A 17,386-nucleotide genomic window follows, 5' to 3' on the forward strand; every position below is an offset into this window, starting at 1 on the left:
TGTAGAACAACAAACATTCGACAACGTTCGGGCCACTGGGGCCAACATTGATACGCGACTTCAATGTAGGGCAAAGTCGCCATGGCTTCCCCGAATTCGCTTTCTTCAGCTTACAATACCGGCCTATACCAACAACAATCGTCCCGATCGATGTCCCGATCCACGGTTTCACGTTCGGGTTCCAGACGGGCCTCTCCGGCACTCTACGCCGAGCCCAAGGCAGCGATATCGAAACATTACTCGGGAGATAGTTCCGACGATGAGGTGCCTGAGCCGAAATTCAGTGCATCCGTGAAGGCGCTTTTAGACGGAGATGGACTTGGATCTTCACCACACCTTCAACCAGGACAACACACTTCGTCATACGAACGACGGCCTGGGACAATCTCCAGACATAGCAGTCAATCGCCACGCAATGTCTCACCCCATGATCAGTCGAATGGCAGCCCAGCACCCCGGGTTGTTCGTATTGGAGCTGTTTCATCTGCGTCGAGATTCTCGCGCGAAGGTTCTCCACTCTCCAACAGCTTCTCCAATAACCAACTTGTTGAGTCAGAAGCCCAGCACCGTCCGAATGACTTCATCACCCCCGCGCCTCGACCGCGAAGTGTGAGAATCAATACGTCGCGTAGCGGTACGCGATCCCCATCTTCCATCTCGCCATCTTTGAAGCGTTCCACGGAACGCCATCCAGTCGATGAACATGGCAGCGGTGATCGATCAGATAGTGACCGCAAACCGCTATATGATGATGATCCCGCAGCTCGCCTCGGCGCGTCATCTGTTTTGCGTGGCCGCAATGGTGATGATATTGGTCCGCAAAGCTCCCTACGAGTCAAGCGGGTTGGGCGACTCACTGGTACATTTTTGAATGGACCCGCTCGCCGAGGTGTCTTGCGTCGACAGAGTGAAGAGAATGAAGAGAATGATTTGCTCAATTACGGTGCTCGAGAAAATGTTGACCAGCATGTTGACAATGTTGAATACCAATCCCGAGAGCCAGTGAAAATGTCTTCGCCAAAGGTCTCGTGGGCAGATCCCAGCCCCCAACTTGCAAGTGAACTTCCTTATCGCATGGATCAACCGGCAAGCCGGGCTGGCGAGGGCCTTTTTTCCAGATCATCCTCGCCGAAATCTTACGGTTCTCAATCCAAGTCAACACCCGCATCCTCGGAAGTATCTTCAAAGTCGTCGAGCGCGAAGGACCATCCGGCGTTCAAGGTTCCATCATTGCCGCCTTTACCGTCGACAAGAGACCAGGAAAATGAGCCGCCGCCAACCTTCAAGAGGGCCAAACCCCAAGGCCTCAACTTCCTTGACAAACCAGAAAAATTCTCGGTCATCTATGACACGGACAAGAAGGAAGCTGCAGAAACTCCAGCCGGCAACTCTCCGCGTAAGATCCTTGCTACCCGGAGTAACAATACACCTCATAGACCAGCGCCTCCGCCTCCAAAAATGTCGGTGCTTGAGACTGCAACAGCCACCGGCGGCGCCTCAAGCTCACAATCTCGAAAGAAACGCACCCAGGTCTCTATTAATCACAAACATTTCACTCGGCTGGACTGTATTGGCCGAGGAGGCAGCTCGCGCGTCTATCGTGTCATGGCAGAGAATTACAAGATCTTTGCTCTCAAACGCGTGAACCTCGAAGATGTTGACCCTCTGACCTTGACCGGATACAAGGGCGAGATCGATCTTTTGAAGAAGCTGGAGAATGTGGATCGTGTTGTGCGCCTCTTTGACTGGGAGCTAAACTCCGATAAGCATTCTCTTAGTGTTCTTATGGAGATTGGGGAGTCTGATTTGGAGAAGATTCTCACGTATCGTCTCAATGCCGAGGATGCCGTTTTCGACATCAATTTCACCCGGTACTATTGGAAGGAGATGCTCGAATGTGTACAGGCTGTACATAATTTCAATATCGTCCACTCTGACTTGAAGCCTGCAAATTTCTTGATGGTTCAGGGTCGATTGAAATTGATCGACTTTGGCATTGCAAATGCGATTCAAGACAACACTGTTAATGTTCACCGAGAACAACAAGTCGGAACACCAAACTATATGTCGCCCGAGGCTTTAGTTGATTCGAATGCATCTCTTGGTCTTCCAGCCAGCGTGGGCAAAATGATGAAGCTCGGGAAGCCCAGTGATGTGTGGAGCTTGGGATGTATCTTGTATAAGATGGTGTATGGCCAGCCGCCATTTGCCAAGATTGCCAAATACTACGAACGTATCATGGCCATTCCCAATCCCCGTGTACAGATCGACTTTCCAACACACGGCATTGGTGGTGTACCGGTTCCACCCGGTTTGCTTCGAACCTTGAAACGATGCCTCCAGCGTGACCAGACGCTTCGTCCAACCATCGAAGAAATGCTCGGCCCACGCGATCCATTCTTGCACCCAGATGCCCAACTCGAGGGTGCCGTACCTGTCACTCAGGACATGCTTGGCCGCATCCTTGTCAATGTGGTCAACCACTGCAAAGCTCGTGGCATTCCCAAAGAAGAAGAGTTGGCCGCATGGCCCGCTGGCTTCTTTGCGAAGATCAAGGCAGCATTGGAAGAAGAAAATTCCTAATATTCGACTGGTCATTTTATTTTCCTTTGTCTCAACTCAAACTCTAGCCTGTTCCTCTCCTTGTTCAAACGACTTAATGACCGGTGTTATGGTGTTCTCATATCCTTGTTCCGTTTGCTTCATGTCTAAAGCCGAGCAGTGGTAATTACTTCTGATCTATCTGACATCTATCTTGACCGGCTTCTTATTCCCTCTTTTCTTCATGCCCTATGTCCCGCATTTCTACTTCATCACAAGTTTGGCCGCTCCTGTTGGAGTCTTGACTTTTTGGAGTGACTCAGCGCAGCGTTTATTTTGTATATGACCTTGGTTCCTTTCTGATCCACTTGCATTCATGGGCCTTGAGCCAAACATTGGGTATTCTTGGAGTTACACATCTTGGCTCTAATACTTAGTGACCGCTTTAATAGAACCAACGATTCTTTCCCCCCAATTTTCTTCCTATAACTGGATAACTTAATAGGCTTTGCAACAGAGCCGTCTGTAATTTTTCATCAAATCATTGCTGAAATGTAATTGTGCAACTAAGCGGGGCTCGTCTAAGTACATCCCCAAGACATGGGAATCGAGCATGCAGCATACTTTTTATAAAGACCAGAACTAAAGAGAAAAAAAAGCGCCACAAAACACCAAAAAGCGGTCCCTATCAACCATATGAACCGTTGGAAAATAAATCACAATAATGCCTGGGATGTGGTATCGAAGACAGACAGCTGTCTATCAGGAATAAGGAAAGGGCAATGGCCGTTGTGATAAGAGTATGGATTAGACGAGAAGAACAGCATTGACACAGCCGTCATTTTCGGGGCTAATTAGAATCAATCAGTAAATGGTCAAGAAATAGATCGAAACAGTACATTCAGCAACTTACACATTGGTAATCTGAGCCCATTTACCCCAAACGACCTTGCCGCTGGTAGTCACAAGACCGAGCTCGGAAACGTTAACCTCAACGATAGTACCCTTGGTCAGAACACCCAGCTGGGTATAGAGCGGGTTCTGGGGGTTCTTCTTCACAGAAAGAATAGGAAGCTGAACGGTGACACCGAGTTCGGGGCTGGAAAGACATAAAATTAGCATTCATTTATGCAAGACAATGCACCCATCGTCAAGACAAACACCGGTTATCTCAAGAATGTGCATCGGGATTCAAGGGCACGTACTGAGTGACGTTGGCCTTCTTATAACGAAGACCCATAGGGCGAATGAATCGCTCGTACTTGACGGGGCGGCGAGTGAAATCGTTACCGACGAAAGTGGGCTTGGTGATCATTCGCTTCCAAGACTTCTTATGGGTCTTCTTTCCAGTGTTGACAACCTTGAACATTTCCTCTTCACTGATACCCTTGACCTTGGGTAGAGGGACAGCAAACTTGGCCGCCTTCTCTGCACGCTTGTCCTTGATGGCGCTGGACAGGGCCTTGGCGTTGGTAGCCTGCGAGCGGTCGAGCAGGTACTGGGGCAGAGGGGTCTTGGAGGGTTCATCGGGAGCGGCGGACTTGACATTCTTCTCCTCCTGGGCCTTGATACGCTTCTTCATCTGAATCTTCTCCTTGTGACGCTTCTGCTGGTACAGCTTGGCCCTCAGGCCACGCAGGTTTTGAGCATCATATGACTGCTTGTGCGACTCACGCGCCTGACGCTTGCGGACTCGCTCATCATGATCCAGACGTTTTCCGTGCTGCTTTTGCCAGCGCTCGATATACCTATCATGTTATTAGTTTTAGGAGGTTGGGGTATCAGGCGGCGGGGAGGGGACGAACTCGTTCTGAGGCTGTTGGTGCGATTTTTGTCAGTCTCGCCATTGTATAAGAAATTCTTGCAGTTTGAAATAGGGTCTTACCATGGTGAACGCGAAATAAGCAAAAGTTTTGGGATAGTCGAAGTTGAGGGTTTTGCCTGCAAGATCTAATCGCAGACCGAAAAAGTCGTTTCTGCGGCAAAGATAGCGTCCACGTGACCCTCTTATCAGCCAGGTCGAAGACAAGGGCCGATTTGGCACAAGGTCGAACAAGAGTCTGGACAAAGTGATTGCGTACTATTAATTGAGTTGGAAGAATTATAATCTTGTCTTTATAGTTTATATAAGTTTCTGAGCCCTTCTTCTCATCAATTCGTTGTTTGTGAGCAATTTACTAGTAGAGTGTAAAACACGTGACTATACGGGCGACAGAGCGGCCACAAACGCAGTGGATGATTTTCTCGACGATACGACGAGCCGCTCCTGTAATCCAACCACGAAGGAACCAACTTCACCTGCAATTCATCTTGATTGAAGGGAAGGGTTCAATTGACAATGTTCTCACGCTCTGTGCTTCGGAGTCTAGCCGCCGATTTACGGTTGACGGCTCCGTCCTCGATTTCATCTTCATCTCTCCTTCAGCAACGAGCTTGCCTTCACCAGACTGCCTTGCTTCGGGCATCGCAACAAGATGCTCAGTCCCAATCCTCGTCACTGAAACACGATGCACCATTGAGCGCAATCCCTCGGGCTCAAACATCTCAGCCCACGATTCAGAACTCTCCCACGGTGCTTTCTTCCGACCCGACCACATCCTTAATCCCTCAAACACGCGCAGATGCCCCGATTGCCAAGCAACCTGTTCCCCCTACTTTCACTTCGCCGCTCGAAGTGACCAAGTCTCTTATCTCGCGCCTCCCACACCTGAACGGCCAGTCCCCCCACTATGTGGTTGCCGAATTACACGCGCGGCCTTACCTCTTGACTGAAGGCGACCACATTCGTCTTCCTTTCCTCATGCCCAAGGTCAAGTCTGGAGATATTTTGCGTTTCAATCGCGCTACCGCCATTGGGTCGCGAGACTTCACAATGAAGGGCTCGCCTCATATCGATGAGCGCATGTTTGAGTGTCGGGTTCGGGTGATCGGCGTTGAGTCCGAGCCGATGCGCATCAAGGAGAAGACCAAGCGGAGACAGCGACATATCAAGCAGGCTCGCAGCAAACACCGCTACACTATCATGCGTGTCATGGAGGTACGGGTGAAGACTCCGGAAGAATTGTTGGAGGAAGGTGCGGTGGTGATTGAGGATGGGGAAGATACACCTAAAATCGAGGCCCGGTCATGAAATGATGGGTCATTTTGGAAGATCCCAATTCTGGCCGAGGGTGAAATCACTCGCTGGCTAGGTTTGGTTCGAATTTCTAAGACATGATGCATTGATATCTTTGCAGCATGTTTTGTACAGGTAGATGGATTTCTTGGAGCTGACCACTATGTGCATTGTATTCTATATCTATTTTTTGTCCATCGAGATCGGGATTGTTCACATTTCTTCGAAAGCTGTTTCTATTCAAAATGTATCCAAATAACTCATTGTCCAAGCCTGACTAGGAATAGAACGTCATATTGGATTAAACTTAACAATTTTAGAGAATCGTTTCTTTCTCAATTGGAAAAGAAGATGCATTGATTTGAAAACTATATGGGTATCATCATAACACTAGAGGCTAAAACAAATCAACTTCCACGTGGAATATATCAAGCAAATGACTCGGGGCGAGGCATGTGCCCTTCGGCATCCCCGCCGTCGAAAATTTGGGAAACTGCACTTCTTGGTACTTCTTCTGGTGCCAATGATGCACGAGATTTGTTCTGGACTGCATTCAATTCGGGTGACGATGGCACACGCAGGTCGAATGATTGCCTAGGAGCACTGGTGGACTCTGGAGATTCGAGAGCGATCTCTTCATCCCCCCTGAAATGCGTCCAGACAATGGAGATCTTTTTGGGAAGTCGGATTCGCCGCTGTCTCTTTTCCTCGACTTTTCCCGCGAGCTACCAATTACCCACCTAAGAAGTGGCCTGAGAGTAGGGAGACAAGCGCAGACAATCCCAACAGATTGCTCGATAGAGGACCAGGTAGATGGTTCTACACTGACGAAAGTTCGGTCTTCGAGGCTGAGGAAGTTGAAACTTGTTATGCGAAGGACAGATATTACACAGACACTAAATCAATATTAGCAAAGATATGGTAGCGCCTTTATTAGATGAAACTCACAAGCCTCCGAGAAGAAATATTCCCGTAAGAATCAACTTCTGTCGTAGAGTTACTTGTAATCGCCATGCCATAGGATAGGGAAGACAAAGAACCACGACGTCCAGGATCATGTTGCCAGCACCATTCCAGCGAAAAAAGGCAATCTCATTAATGCATGTTCCTGGAAGAGTTGGGTCCCAAAATTTGGCTATGGGAGAGCACTCTGTGATCGAAACAATCACACACACGACAAAATAGGATAACACAAGACTGCCAACGATCCAGAGAGCCCATCGAAATCCTTTTACTACACCGAAAATACGGTAGTAGAGAAGAAGAAGGGATGACTTGGTAAAAGCTGCGTTGATGAAATAGACAATTTGAGATGCTAAGAAGCTCTATGAATAGACTCTTAGAAACGGAACTTTCGACAGAATTGGAGACGTACCTTTCCAAAAGCCTTGATTTGTTCAGCAGGAAGTTGGTCAGCATGTAGGCCGAGGCCAAATTTCGAAACTTGATGCCATCTAAGAGCTGCCATAGTCCAGTTCAATATCTTAATTGAACCCAAGGTCAGCATTCTGTATTACTCGTTCATGTGCTATCCTTACCAACGCCGCTGCAATGGTGTAATCATCCCACCAAAACCCAGCTCGAGCGATGTGGCGAGCAAAATATCGAAGGAACACTACGATAGTAGCAGGGACTATCGTGACAATTGTTCCGATATAAACGCGCCCAGAGATATCTTCGTAAGGAGATGCCATGCGGACCGGTCTTTATCCGCCAAGACAGAAGCGACAATGCCATCCATGCATCGAACGGGATCTGCCATTACTTATGTTCTAGTTATTTGTCTTGAGTGAAGAATCAAATCTGGAGAAGATTCTGTACAGATCGAATCTAGATCTTTAAGCGATCGTGCTCAGCCTCATCTCATTTTCTACTGAATAGTGTCGTCTCGGCCGGGGAGCGGGAAGTGCCGTGACTTTCCTCAATGTAGTAAATTCGGATCGGTTTGCCGCGCCACCGGGCACTTCCGACTGTCCTGACGCGGGATTCCCCCGGCCGAAGATCGCTTAAAAGCAATTAGACGAGGTTTGCCACGCCATCTGAAGGCTTCAACTCTGGATTTTTTTTGATCCAGAATATTTCCATCATGGACTTGAAGTCATGACGACACACACGCCGAGTCTTGACTATCGGGATATACAATGCTATGGATGAAAGCCCGCCAAGAATATTGACAATAATTTCTTTGGGCTTCTTCTATATCTTGACTGAACTAAATTTCATCAAAACATATGTAGGCTGAGACCGTGTGACTAATTTTCCTAGCCTGCAACTCAAGATGATGAACGGAAAAGATGGGAAATGAGGATGTCAAAGGTTGAATTCAAGATATAACTCCCAGCCAACATCCATAAGTGTGGTGTATGGTCCTAACCACAGCTACTACGATATGCCTTTGCGTGACCATATCTTGGCGCTGCTCCTTAGTCTCGGAGACATGAGGCGCATCATCACCTTTGCTACCAATTCCATTGCTAGCCCTCGGAGTTTTCGAGTTCATGCAACACCCTGTCCAGCATCTCTTTCGACGATTCTGACTCAACCTCATTTTATCCCCATTTCCTTTGAATTCCTGCATTTCCATCCAATGATCCAGCACTTTCCTCATTTGCTTGCAGTTTCGTAGAATATTTCTGTTGACACAGAGGGTTGGTCCTGTTCGTTGATTATCTAGTATAGGGTGGTCTGGACTGCAATTAGCTCCTGTTCGACTCTAGCTTGAGCTCGTTCCGCGTCAGCTACTCGAGCATTGAATCATGCGAGCACCTGAAATAATTCCTCGCATGCTGCTAGATAGAGCCCTTGTACCCATACAGGACCTGGAAAGTCTCATCGGAGCATCTATTGTCAGATCGGGAAGGTGCATTTTCTTTTGGGTTGTACACTTTCACAAATATCCCGAGATTACTTGCTCAGACTGTACCGCAATCCCGCGTGTGCTCGATTAGCTTTAAGATGAATAGGGGTTTCGGTAGTCTCTTGAATATATATTAATTATGCATATTCGATCCACCCTGGTATCGTTAAAAGATTGGACTATCCGGTTGGAAAGATGGAAAAGAACTCCCTTATTTCACCACTCAAATCTAGTGAAACAGTAAATACCATCTACTGTGTGTGTGGCTGATTTCGAACTCCAACGCCAGTCAATTAGTACATAGTCAATAGAAGTCTGTGTAGAAAATGACAGATCGCTTGCCTCCCAAAAGTTTCGCTAGGGACAAGTCGGCTGAGGAGGCTTTTGGCGGTACTGTAAAAGGTATGCTTTCACCAAATCTTCAGCTCCTCAAAATCGTTCCTAATCCTACGCCATGGTTGGCACTTGGAGCCGAAGCTTTTGGGACAGCGTAATGGTAAATTGTGTGACGATTCCACCTTCGGTGCAATGCACACTCACATCGGACGGAACGGCTGACGGCATCTACGATCCGTGCTAGTCAAGCTATGAAATATCAGACTGAGGGATACTCCGTAAAAGTTGCAATGCTATATAGTGCAGTGCAACTTGGTACATCTGGTTTGTAGGTTGGTTGATTTGATTTACCCTGACCTCTCACAGAAAAGCGATACGCAGGATACGAATAATTTATAAACATGTAATTACTGGTCCACTGAGCGTGCTCTCACCTTCCTGAACGTTGGAATTTGAGCTTCATTTGAGAACGTCTTTCTTGGCCGTTCGCCGTTCGCCGTTCGCGATGGTAAGCTGCGCTTGTGGCGCGGCTATAATGGGTTCCCCAATAAGGCGGCTAACTGTCCGTGACTGGCTCATCTCGACTTGGAAAATTGGAAAATCCCAGGCATAGATAGGTCGTTGGCTTGATATGAGGGTAGCAAGAATAGGTACGTAGAGAGAATTGAGGAGGCTCCGAGACTATGTGCGCTACTATGACGTTACCCCATGACGAATGGAAAGAGCAAAGAGCCTTGGCCCTGGCAGGGTCCATCAGCCTCCATCGTGTTCAAGCGGGGTATGTACAGATACCTTGGACAATACCGCGACCCGAGCCGAGGGCACACAAACCGGCTGAATCTTCGATCCTAAACCGACAAATTCCTTGATTTTACCATGCTCCCAGACCACTGGATATCATTTAACAAGAGCTACAGCCCATATTGAGAAATTGGCGGGGTCACGAGGTCGATGTAACGCTACCCGGTGCGATGTCTTTGACGCGGAGTGCATGCAGAGGCGGGGATGTGCATGTCTCACCTGCGACTCGTATTGATTGGCCATGGAACGGATCTTCAGGCGGTGGCCTGACAATCCAAGACATGAAATGGGTGCCATGTCTTACATAGCTCATAGGCCTCCCGGGTACACTCCATCCGTACATCGTATAGTCTACTGCATGGACCCAGGCAATAGACCTATATGTAGGCCGCCAATTCCTTTCTCTTGTCGGAGAGGAACAGATAATCCAAGCTTCTATTGCAAAAAAAGAAAGGAAAAAACCGACCATGAAGACCTCCCTGATTACATTTGGTGCTCTCCTCGGCCTGGCCGCGGCCCAGAATGCTGTTGTGCACAACCACTGTGACACCACAGTATATGTGCAGTCATTCCCTTACGATGGCAGTGCCGCTGGCCCTCTCACCACCGTTCCTAAGGGGGGAACTTTCTCAGAGAAATTCAGAGCATCTGGTTCGGTATGTCAATCCATCCTATTTGGTCCGCACAATTTTCCATATAGCAAGGGGAATTGACTGGAGATGGAATATACAGACCGTCAAGATCGCCAAGACAAAGACCCTGAGTACGCCTCTCTTCTTTGGCTACTCATTCTCGTCCAACCCGGACTATGCATACTGTGAGTGCAGCGAATTTATCTGTCAGCTAGGAATATTTTATTAACCTCGTTATGCTCCAAGACGAACTGAGCACGGAATGGGGCAACCCCTTTGCTGCGAATCCCAACTCGCTCAGCCCGGGGGATGGCTGTGAGGTCTTTGACTGTGCGGCCAATGATCCCGCCTGCTACAGTACCCCAGCTCATAAGAAGGTCTATGGGTGCCCGCAGCCAGTCACCTTGACGGCGGACCTGTGTCAGTAACTGTGTCGCCTGTACCCGTATAATGTTGTAGGGTTATGGGGATATCTCTGTTCTCTTGTCCTCATTTCAGCCAGTCTCAAAGCTAACAATGTGAGATAATGAGACATTTTTCGGGATATTAGTATATGTGGGAGACTATATATGGTCATAATGAAAGAAAATACAACACATAACCATAACACTAGTAGTACCTTATAGTCTTCGATATCCGGAGACTGTCGAGTGACTGTCTGTCTACCCAATTTCAATCCATAGCCGGTTATAACGGTCAAAGCGGGTTGTTGTCAGCCCGTAGTTCAAAGTAAATAAATCCCCAAAGACCGCCGCATGCCTGGAATGTCACGGACCATGACAAAATCCTCGAGTTCCTCTGATCTTCTTTACCTGCGTGGAGTAAACTGCGCATGTGAATATTAGATGAAATGCATGGGTCTCGGATTGAACCAAGCATCACTCAAGACATATGCACCGTCATAGTCAGTCTGTACGAGTGCTCGATATAGACTGCTCGATACTTTCGCACGTCAAATTAAGGCCAGATTATTAAACATAAATGATATACCAGTTTCAAGGCTCCGGAGATAGTCTAATAGTGTGATTGTGTTTATAAAAAAACGTTATATTAGGCAATTTGAAAGGTAAGGGACGATGATTTTTTAGGACGCGTTCTCTCTAAATTGGGACTTTTTGTTTAATTCCTGAATGAACGGGAGACAAAGGACTTGAATATTTTCTACTCTTTGTTTCAAAATGGCTTTTTATTTGCTTGCCTTGGGGTTCAGAAAGTCTGTCATTCCGAAACCAAGGATTGTTAATTCTATAACAGAAGAAGATGCAATCCTGGAGTATAAAGTTGATAAGGATCCCTGAATAACATCTCCCAAACACAATAGCTTTCCTCACACCGGTCATTCAAGGACTTGGAAATACTGACAACCTCTGACAATATCCTCTCCTTTCCCACTTTAATGGTATTCCCCTTGGTAGTCGTAGTCCTAATGTCTGCTACCGCCGAGACAAATATGACTGGGACCGCCTCCGAAGCAACAAATTCCCGTCGGATAAGTCTCGAACTCTTCAAAAAGCGACGGAAACATATCTCCTGGTTCTTAATTTTTTTGGCCAAGTATCCACATTCGAAATCCAGAATCGTGCAAGAGTTGCAGTTGAAGGAGCTACAAAATTTCGCGGATGAAATAGCCGAGTACAAAGTCTGTCAGAATGTCATAGACGGCGCAGGCGAATGTTTTGAAGTTCGATGTGATCGAATCAAGGATGCTTTGATTGAGCTGATAGAAGAGATCCAACGGGACAACATGAACGACAAGGTATCTGAAATGTGTGTTCTACTTTCCACGGCCATTAGTTGTCTATCACCTCATGGGTATGAAAACATTGAAAGAATGCCCTGGATTTATTCAGCGAAGGACCTTTCCGAAGAAGGCCTCCAGAGATGGCGCAATTTAAATCCTGGACTTATTGGTTTCTGCCTGAATATCTCACATGGAGTAGTTGGCTGTGAGTGTTTTCGTTGCAAGCCCTTTGATTATGAAGAGCCTCCTGTGGAGCCTTCAACGCTAACACTCTCTTTTCACTTCGCTGATTAGGCTTGTCATGTCTGCTTTCGGGTCTGCAACTTATTTTTTATTTCAAAATTGTTCCATGATAATTATCCGCAACAATAATTTCTGTTGCATCACGTTAAAGGTCTTCGCGCAATTCAACATTTCAATTAGCTTTCTCAATCAATGAGATATCAGATCTTCAATGACCACATTGGAATATTCGGACAGTATCGTATCGTGACTCAAATTAAGGGATTAGATAGGAATTTATGATAGATTTCATAGTAATTCAGAGTACGGAGATAGAATGAAGTATTTTGTTCTTTCCCTCTGTCTTTTTACTAATTCATTGTCCGAGTCGAAAGGCCGGCAGTCCAATTTCGACCTCAATTCTATGATCTCGGTCTTATTTCCTGCAAATATCAAAATTTTTCATTTAAACAATGTCTAGTCCGAGGACTTTCACTATAAACTAATCTTGTTAAAGACAAATAAATGGTAGAAACAAAATTTAATCAATTAAAAACCATTTGAATATACGTATGCTATATACCCTTTGATCACGGAGTTTTCCCTCAAAAGGCTTTTTTTTCACCACATTGGCCCGCTCTCCAACTCAGATTCTTCGGGTTGCGCCGCCGAGATTCTCTTCTGATCTAACTATTTGAAGGTAGCCAGAGGGTCATAATTTTTTCGCTCCCAAATTGGACCAAGGCCAGTCCAGATTTTATTACGCCGTAGCTAATTGTTCTTTTAAGAAAATATCCCGTCAACAGCCAGGACGGGCCTACGAATTTCCTGATGCTCCCCTCAAACGTATGGTTGGATAACTAACTCTCTCTTACCTTTGTACATATACAATGCCCTTTGAAATTGAAGATATATCTGTTAAATCAACTTTGCGTCATTATAGATAACGACTGAGATGGAGAGAAACCAATAAAATCTAGAGGGCTACTTGATCAAAAGTTGAATTATCAATAGCTTCCGAGTTTCCGTTCGAATGCGGCTCCACTATAATGTAATATCCAGCCCAAGGATCCTTGCACAATGTCTAATAGACTTCGCTTGCATCTCGGCGTAAATGTGAAACTCATCTGTGATGCAAGCACCCATGCATCGTTGAAACCCATCAAGATCCGGTTCCGCGCTCATTATAAGCTGCTTAGATTGAGAAAAGTTGCCCAGATTAGAGTTGAAAATACCACCTGCAGACAATGGCAAAAAATCTTCATAAGTAAGCGGCTCGTATGACAAGATATTATTGTCCAAGAGCTCCTGCAGAGATGCTGTGGTTTTGGCATACATTCGCTCGTCCGTTTTGTCCTCTGCAAGCCTCTGATCATTTGGCACCAACTGATAGCAGAAATATGCTAGTTTTTGGCTATGAAGATCGGCAAGGTTATCTGGAAACAGCTTGAATTTATTTTCCAGAAGTTGTTCGTAGTCATCCCCGGTCAGCTGATTCTTCGCCGCTTCAAGATTGACGCGATCCAAAATTTGATCATAAAGTCGACGTCCTTCTCGCGTTAAAGCATAACCCCTTTGTTCAACTTCTCCAAATCGTGCCGTATGTGACCCTTTTATATAGTTATTAGATGCATCTCGGAAGTAAACCGTCTCCTCCAAGGCTTTGAAGCTTGTCTGTCGTAGCAAGATTGGACAATTTCGCCTAGGTGGGCCTTCAATCCGATCTTTGGCTGGCATTCCACGATCCACCATGAGCTTTTGCACCAAATCGATATCAATTGTGCGAGGGGTCAGATGATTAATATGTGAATTGGGGAAAGAGACGACATCAGCGATAAGGGGGTGCTCAGCCTTGAGCTGTATGTAATCATCTAGTGTAACAGTCGCTTTTGAATGCCACCTGAAAGTTTCTAATCCATTTTCAATGAACTCTGCACACTCCGCAGGAGTCAGGAAAGCATTTGCTTCGAAGACATCCAATAGTGCAATGAGTCGCGGGGTAAAGATCTTTCTCTTCTTCAGTGCCTTTTGAGCGAGCGCTCTTGTTTTCTCAGTCAAAATTTCCATTCGTAAAACAGTTGTGAAGACACGAAAGGGGTTATGGGAAAGTGCTTCTTGTGTATCCGGTCGAAAAGCGGTGGCATGCATAGGGAAGCCAGCAAGACTTAGGTCATAATATCCCACAGGATACATTCCCATAACGGCAAACATGCGTCGGATAGTGCTTAGTTCATGTGCGGTTCCTAGACGAATCGCGCCATGTCTTTCAACCCGGTGTCGCGAAGGAAGAATATCGTCTGGATCAATCGACGCGTTGCTTCCCCCGCATTCTTGGGTGACCTGGATGGCTTTCGCATCTGCCTCCCATACGATATCAATCAGGTCTCCGTATAACGGGACTTCGCTTTTGTACATCTCCGATAAAGCATGACAAAACCGCGTACGTAGTACGTTCGTGTTCCAGGGCTCACTCATAATGGGCTCAGAGCTGTTCGTTTTGCTGTGAAGTTTCGAGTGGTTGGGTCTCACAAAAATAGTTGGTGAGGGGAGAGAATAATCAAGTGTGTATAATATAGTTATCAAGAAGACCGGTTTTTAAGGATGCCTCTTGCTAAATATGCTTCCGACTTGAAAATCAGATTGATGATAATAGACTATATACCCTTCTCCACGCTTATCGGATGCCTTCCGTCGGAGTCAAAGATAAGTCAGATAGACTTATCGGGATCGTCAGGAAGGGACCGAAGGCAGTGTGGCTTGGTACCTGGACTTCCATTCGACGATTATGTGATAACGAACTTCGCATACCCTCGGCATCTTATGTTCAATGCGGAGAATATCAAATGGATTTGGTTTCCATTACAAATTAGCTCCCCGGAATTTGAGAGGCATGACGACAGGTAGGGGTGTTGTAGGCCAATAGGATGCTGGTCCGTCGGAAGACAGACCTGCTCCCTATCGCCGAGTAATCGCCGCCTTACCGACGGGCGCCAGGCCGTTGCTCCCGTCATAACCACGTAAGTAAAGACTGCAGATGAATAATAGGAGTAAGAAGAGTAATTTTGAGGGAGAAGTAATTGGAAAGGCTTGTTGAAAGGCATATTTACTCTAAAGCGTGTGCTGTAGAACAACGCTACAAAAAAGTTTGAAATATCTTTTTGTTTTACTCTAAAAGTCACGGTACTACTTCCTTTCTTGGGTTGAATCATACTAGTAATCTCTACCGGAACATAGGCCTCTCCAAAAACTCCTAATCCCGGGGTAACATGGATTTGTATTCACTCACTAATACACAAACGGATCATATTCTATCCAAATTGAACTCTCTTCCCATAGCAAAAATGATTGGTCTCACTACAAGAAAAATGAACTAGTCAATATCTAGTCATCTTTCACCTTACGCGGAATTGGGGCTCTCTTTTCCACTAGCACAAAGTCGCGATCCAGCAGCCAAAATCCGGTCGACTCTCGATTGCCAATATTTTTCACTATTGGCACGAGTTTATGCTCCCTCGCCAATTCAAGATCTTCGGACCATTTGTATTCCACAATCAAGCTCTTCTTGACACCGAAAACGGTGTCACTCTCAACAAAGTCGCTATCACACGAGTACAAGGCAGTGACTAACTTAGTATAGTCAGGGTGTATAACCATGAAATGCTAAAGCTCACAATTAATAACTGGAAAATCTTCCATATAGACGATTATAAAAGAAAGCCTACCATGTGCGCAGGCCGATACCAGTGCCTCTTCAATTTACGAAGAAGCTCTCCGACCGGACCGTCGTTTGAGATAGGATAGGCCACGGGCTTCACGCATTTGAACAGAAAGTGGCCTCGCGTATCAGTGAGCACCTTCCCGCGACAGTTCGGATCTTGACTACCTGCATACTCAAGATCATACACACCGTTGCCATCGGTTTCCCACACATCGATCAATGCCTTGGGAATGGGGTTGCCATCCGTGTCACGGACAAATCCACGCACCATAGTTGGCTCTCCAGGAGTTCCTTCGGCTGTGATAGAATCACCGTATCCAAATGAGTGGGCGTCCTCGTCATGGAATGGCCCCAAAACAGACGACTCCGTTGCGTCTGGAACTGCTGGGTATGATATGGCATCAACGAGGGCAGATATGCCAAGTATATCGGAAAGCAGCACAAATTCACGTCGAACATCTGTTGATATTTGTCCAACCTATTGTCAATGAGTATGGGAGGATTCAACTCGGCATTCTGTCCAACCTACCCGAGTTAAGAACTCACAGGCCTCCTGCCACTCATCGAAATGCAGCCCCACATCTCGCACATAGTCGTGTGAGGCTTTTACCAATTTTGTGATAAGGTATCTAAGGCGTGGATTATCACACATGGAGTTGATTTGCATCACATTCTCCGTGATATTCTCGATAGTTAAGTCGAGCATTGGAGGAAGGTGAGCTGCAATGTTTTCCGGGGACCCGGCAGCCCATTTGGCTTGTGTACGATCGCTGAGCTCACTTCCATTGTTGAATCTTTGGGCTTGATCGGTTTGTCCTGAGTGCGACATGATGAAAAAGAACTGGATGGAAACTTGAATTCGAACTTTTACATGGGTAGGGGAGAGGTCCTGAGGCTTTATATCTGCAAAAGGGTATATCAAATGCTAAACTATCAAGAAAGCTTGCTAGTGCAGATTTATTCTTCCGTTCTATATGTTTCCTACAAATATTCCTCTCCAGCAAATCATGGTCCTGCTCGTTGGATCATCGAGATCGATTGCTGTCACCCGACGGGTGGTAAACCTCCGTCGGAAGTTCGCGGAAATCACTAGATTATCCCTTTACTGTTCTGGAATTTCTTTGAAATCTATTGAAACAGCATCTTCAAACGCGAAATAGCAAGAGCTTGTTCTTGAACCGGCGAAATGGTTGGGAACTTCGACTCAAGAGATCGGATCGCTGGCGTTTCGGTGGAACAGCACCCGTTGGCAGGTATCTACTTCGGAATCGATGTTTTACCAAGAGGGTCAGCAGACATCAAATAATGTACGAATATAGTATTCGTATCCAAGCTTGAAGAATTCCCCAGACCCCACAAGATACCCCGCGCTGAGATCAATGGGAGGAGTTGTTTCGCATAGATGATGATCGACCGGGGTGGG

At 46.4% G+C, this 17,386-nt stretch overlaps 8 protein-coding genes across 8 annotated transcripts; 4 read left to right on the forward strand and 4 right to left on the reverse strand.

The window, feature by feature from the left end:
• Window positions 1-81: 81 nt before the first annotated feature.
• On the forward strand, window positions 82-2,583 carry N7462_002052 (serine/threonine/tyrosine protein kinase MPS1; the record flags this gene model as incomplete). The annotated part of the gene is made up of 1 exon (XM_057073778.1): window positions 82-2,583. One exon carries the CDS (start codon window positions 82-84, stop codon window positions 2,581-2,583), a length of 2,502 nt encoding a protein of 833 aa, XP_056937419.1.
• An 867-nt stretch (window positions 2,584-3,450) lies between these two features.
• On the reverse strand, window positions 3,451-4,429 carry N7462_002053 (rRNA-processing protein NSA2; the record flags this gene model as incomplete). Its single annotated transcript, XM_057073779.1, has 3 exons — window positions 3,451-3,640; window positions 3,747-4,279; window positions 4,427-4,429. 3 exons carry the CDS (start codon window positions 4,427-4,429, stop codon window positions 3,451-3,453), a joined length of 726 nt encoding a protein of 241 aa, XP_056937420.1.
• A 450-nt stretch (window positions 4,430-4,879) lies between these two features.
• Window positions 4,880-5,671, forward strand: N7462_002054 (mitochondrial 54S ribosomal protein bL21m; the record flags this gene model as incomplete). Its single annotated transcript, XM_057073780.1, has 1 exon — window positions 4,880-5,671. The coding sequence occupies one exon, from the start codon at window positions 4,880-4,882 to the stop codon at window positions 5,669-5,671; it is 792 nt and encodes a 263-aa protein (XP_056937421.1).
• A 929-nt stretch (window positions 5,672-6,600) lies between these two features.
• On the reverse strand, window positions 6,601-7,350 carry N7462_002055 (uncharacterized protein; the record flags this gene model as incomplete). The annotated part of the gene is made up of 2 exons (XM_057073781.1): window positions 6,601-6,981; window positions 7,195-7,350. The coding sequence occupies 2 exons, from the start codon at window positions 7,348-7,350 to the stop codon at window positions 6,601-6,603; spliced, it is 537 nt and encodes a 178-aa protein (XP_056937422.1).
• A 2,767-nt stretch (window positions 7,351-10,117) lies between these two features.
• Window positions 10,118-10,710, forward strand: N7462_002056 (uncharacterized protein; the record flags this gene model as incomplete). The annotated part of the gene is made up of 3 exons (XM_057073782.1): window positions 10,118-10,306; window positions 10,383-10,467; window positions 10,529-10,710. The coding sequence occupies 3 exons, from the start codon at window positions 10,118-10,120 to the stop codon at window positions 10,708-10,710; spliced, it is 456 nt and encodes a 151-aa protein (XP_056937423.1).
• A 998-nt stretch (window positions 10,711-11,708) lies between these two features.
• N7462_002057 (uncharacterized protein) lies at window positions 11,709-12,100 on the forward strand (the record flags this gene model as incomplete). Its single annotated transcript, XM_057073783.1, has 2 exons — window positions 11,709-12,038; window positions 12,077-12,100. The coding sequence occupies 2 exons, from the start codon at window positions 11,709-11,711 to the stop codon at window positions 12,098-12,100; spliced, it is 354 nt and encodes a 117-aa protein (XP_056937424.1).
• Window positions 12,101-13,289: 1,189 nt separating this feature from the next.
• On the reverse strand, window positions 13,290-14,720 carry N7462_002058 (VOC family protein; the record flags this gene model as incomplete). Its single annotated transcript, XM_057073784.1, has 1 exon — window positions 13,290-14,720. The coding sequence occupies one exon, from the start codon at window positions 14,718-14,720 to the stop codon at window positions 13,290-13,292; it is 1,431 nt and encodes a 476-aa protein (XP_056937425.1).
• A 927-nt stretch (window positions 14,721-15,647) lies between these two features.
• On the reverse strand, window positions 15,648-16,792 carry N7462_002059 (uncharacterized protein; the record flags this gene model as incomplete). Its single annotated transcript, XM_057073785.1, has 3 exons — window positions 15,648-15,905; window positions 15,968-16,441; window positions 16,493-16,792. Coding segments are annotated over 3 exons (1,032 nt in total), but the record flags the coding sequence as incomplete, so codon positions are not given.
• Between the last annotated feature and the right edge of the window lie 594 nt (window positions 16,793-17,386).

Source organism: Penicillium macrosclerotiorum, assembly GCF_028827735.1.
Source record: "Penicillium macrosclerotiorum strain IBT 26536 chromosome Unknown utg000002l_segment0_segment0, whole genome shotgun sequence".
Classification (NCBI taxonomy): domain Eukaryota; kingdom Fungi; phylum Ascomycota; class Eurotiomycetes; order Eurotiales; family Aspergillaceae; genus Penicillium; species Penicillium macrosclerotiorum.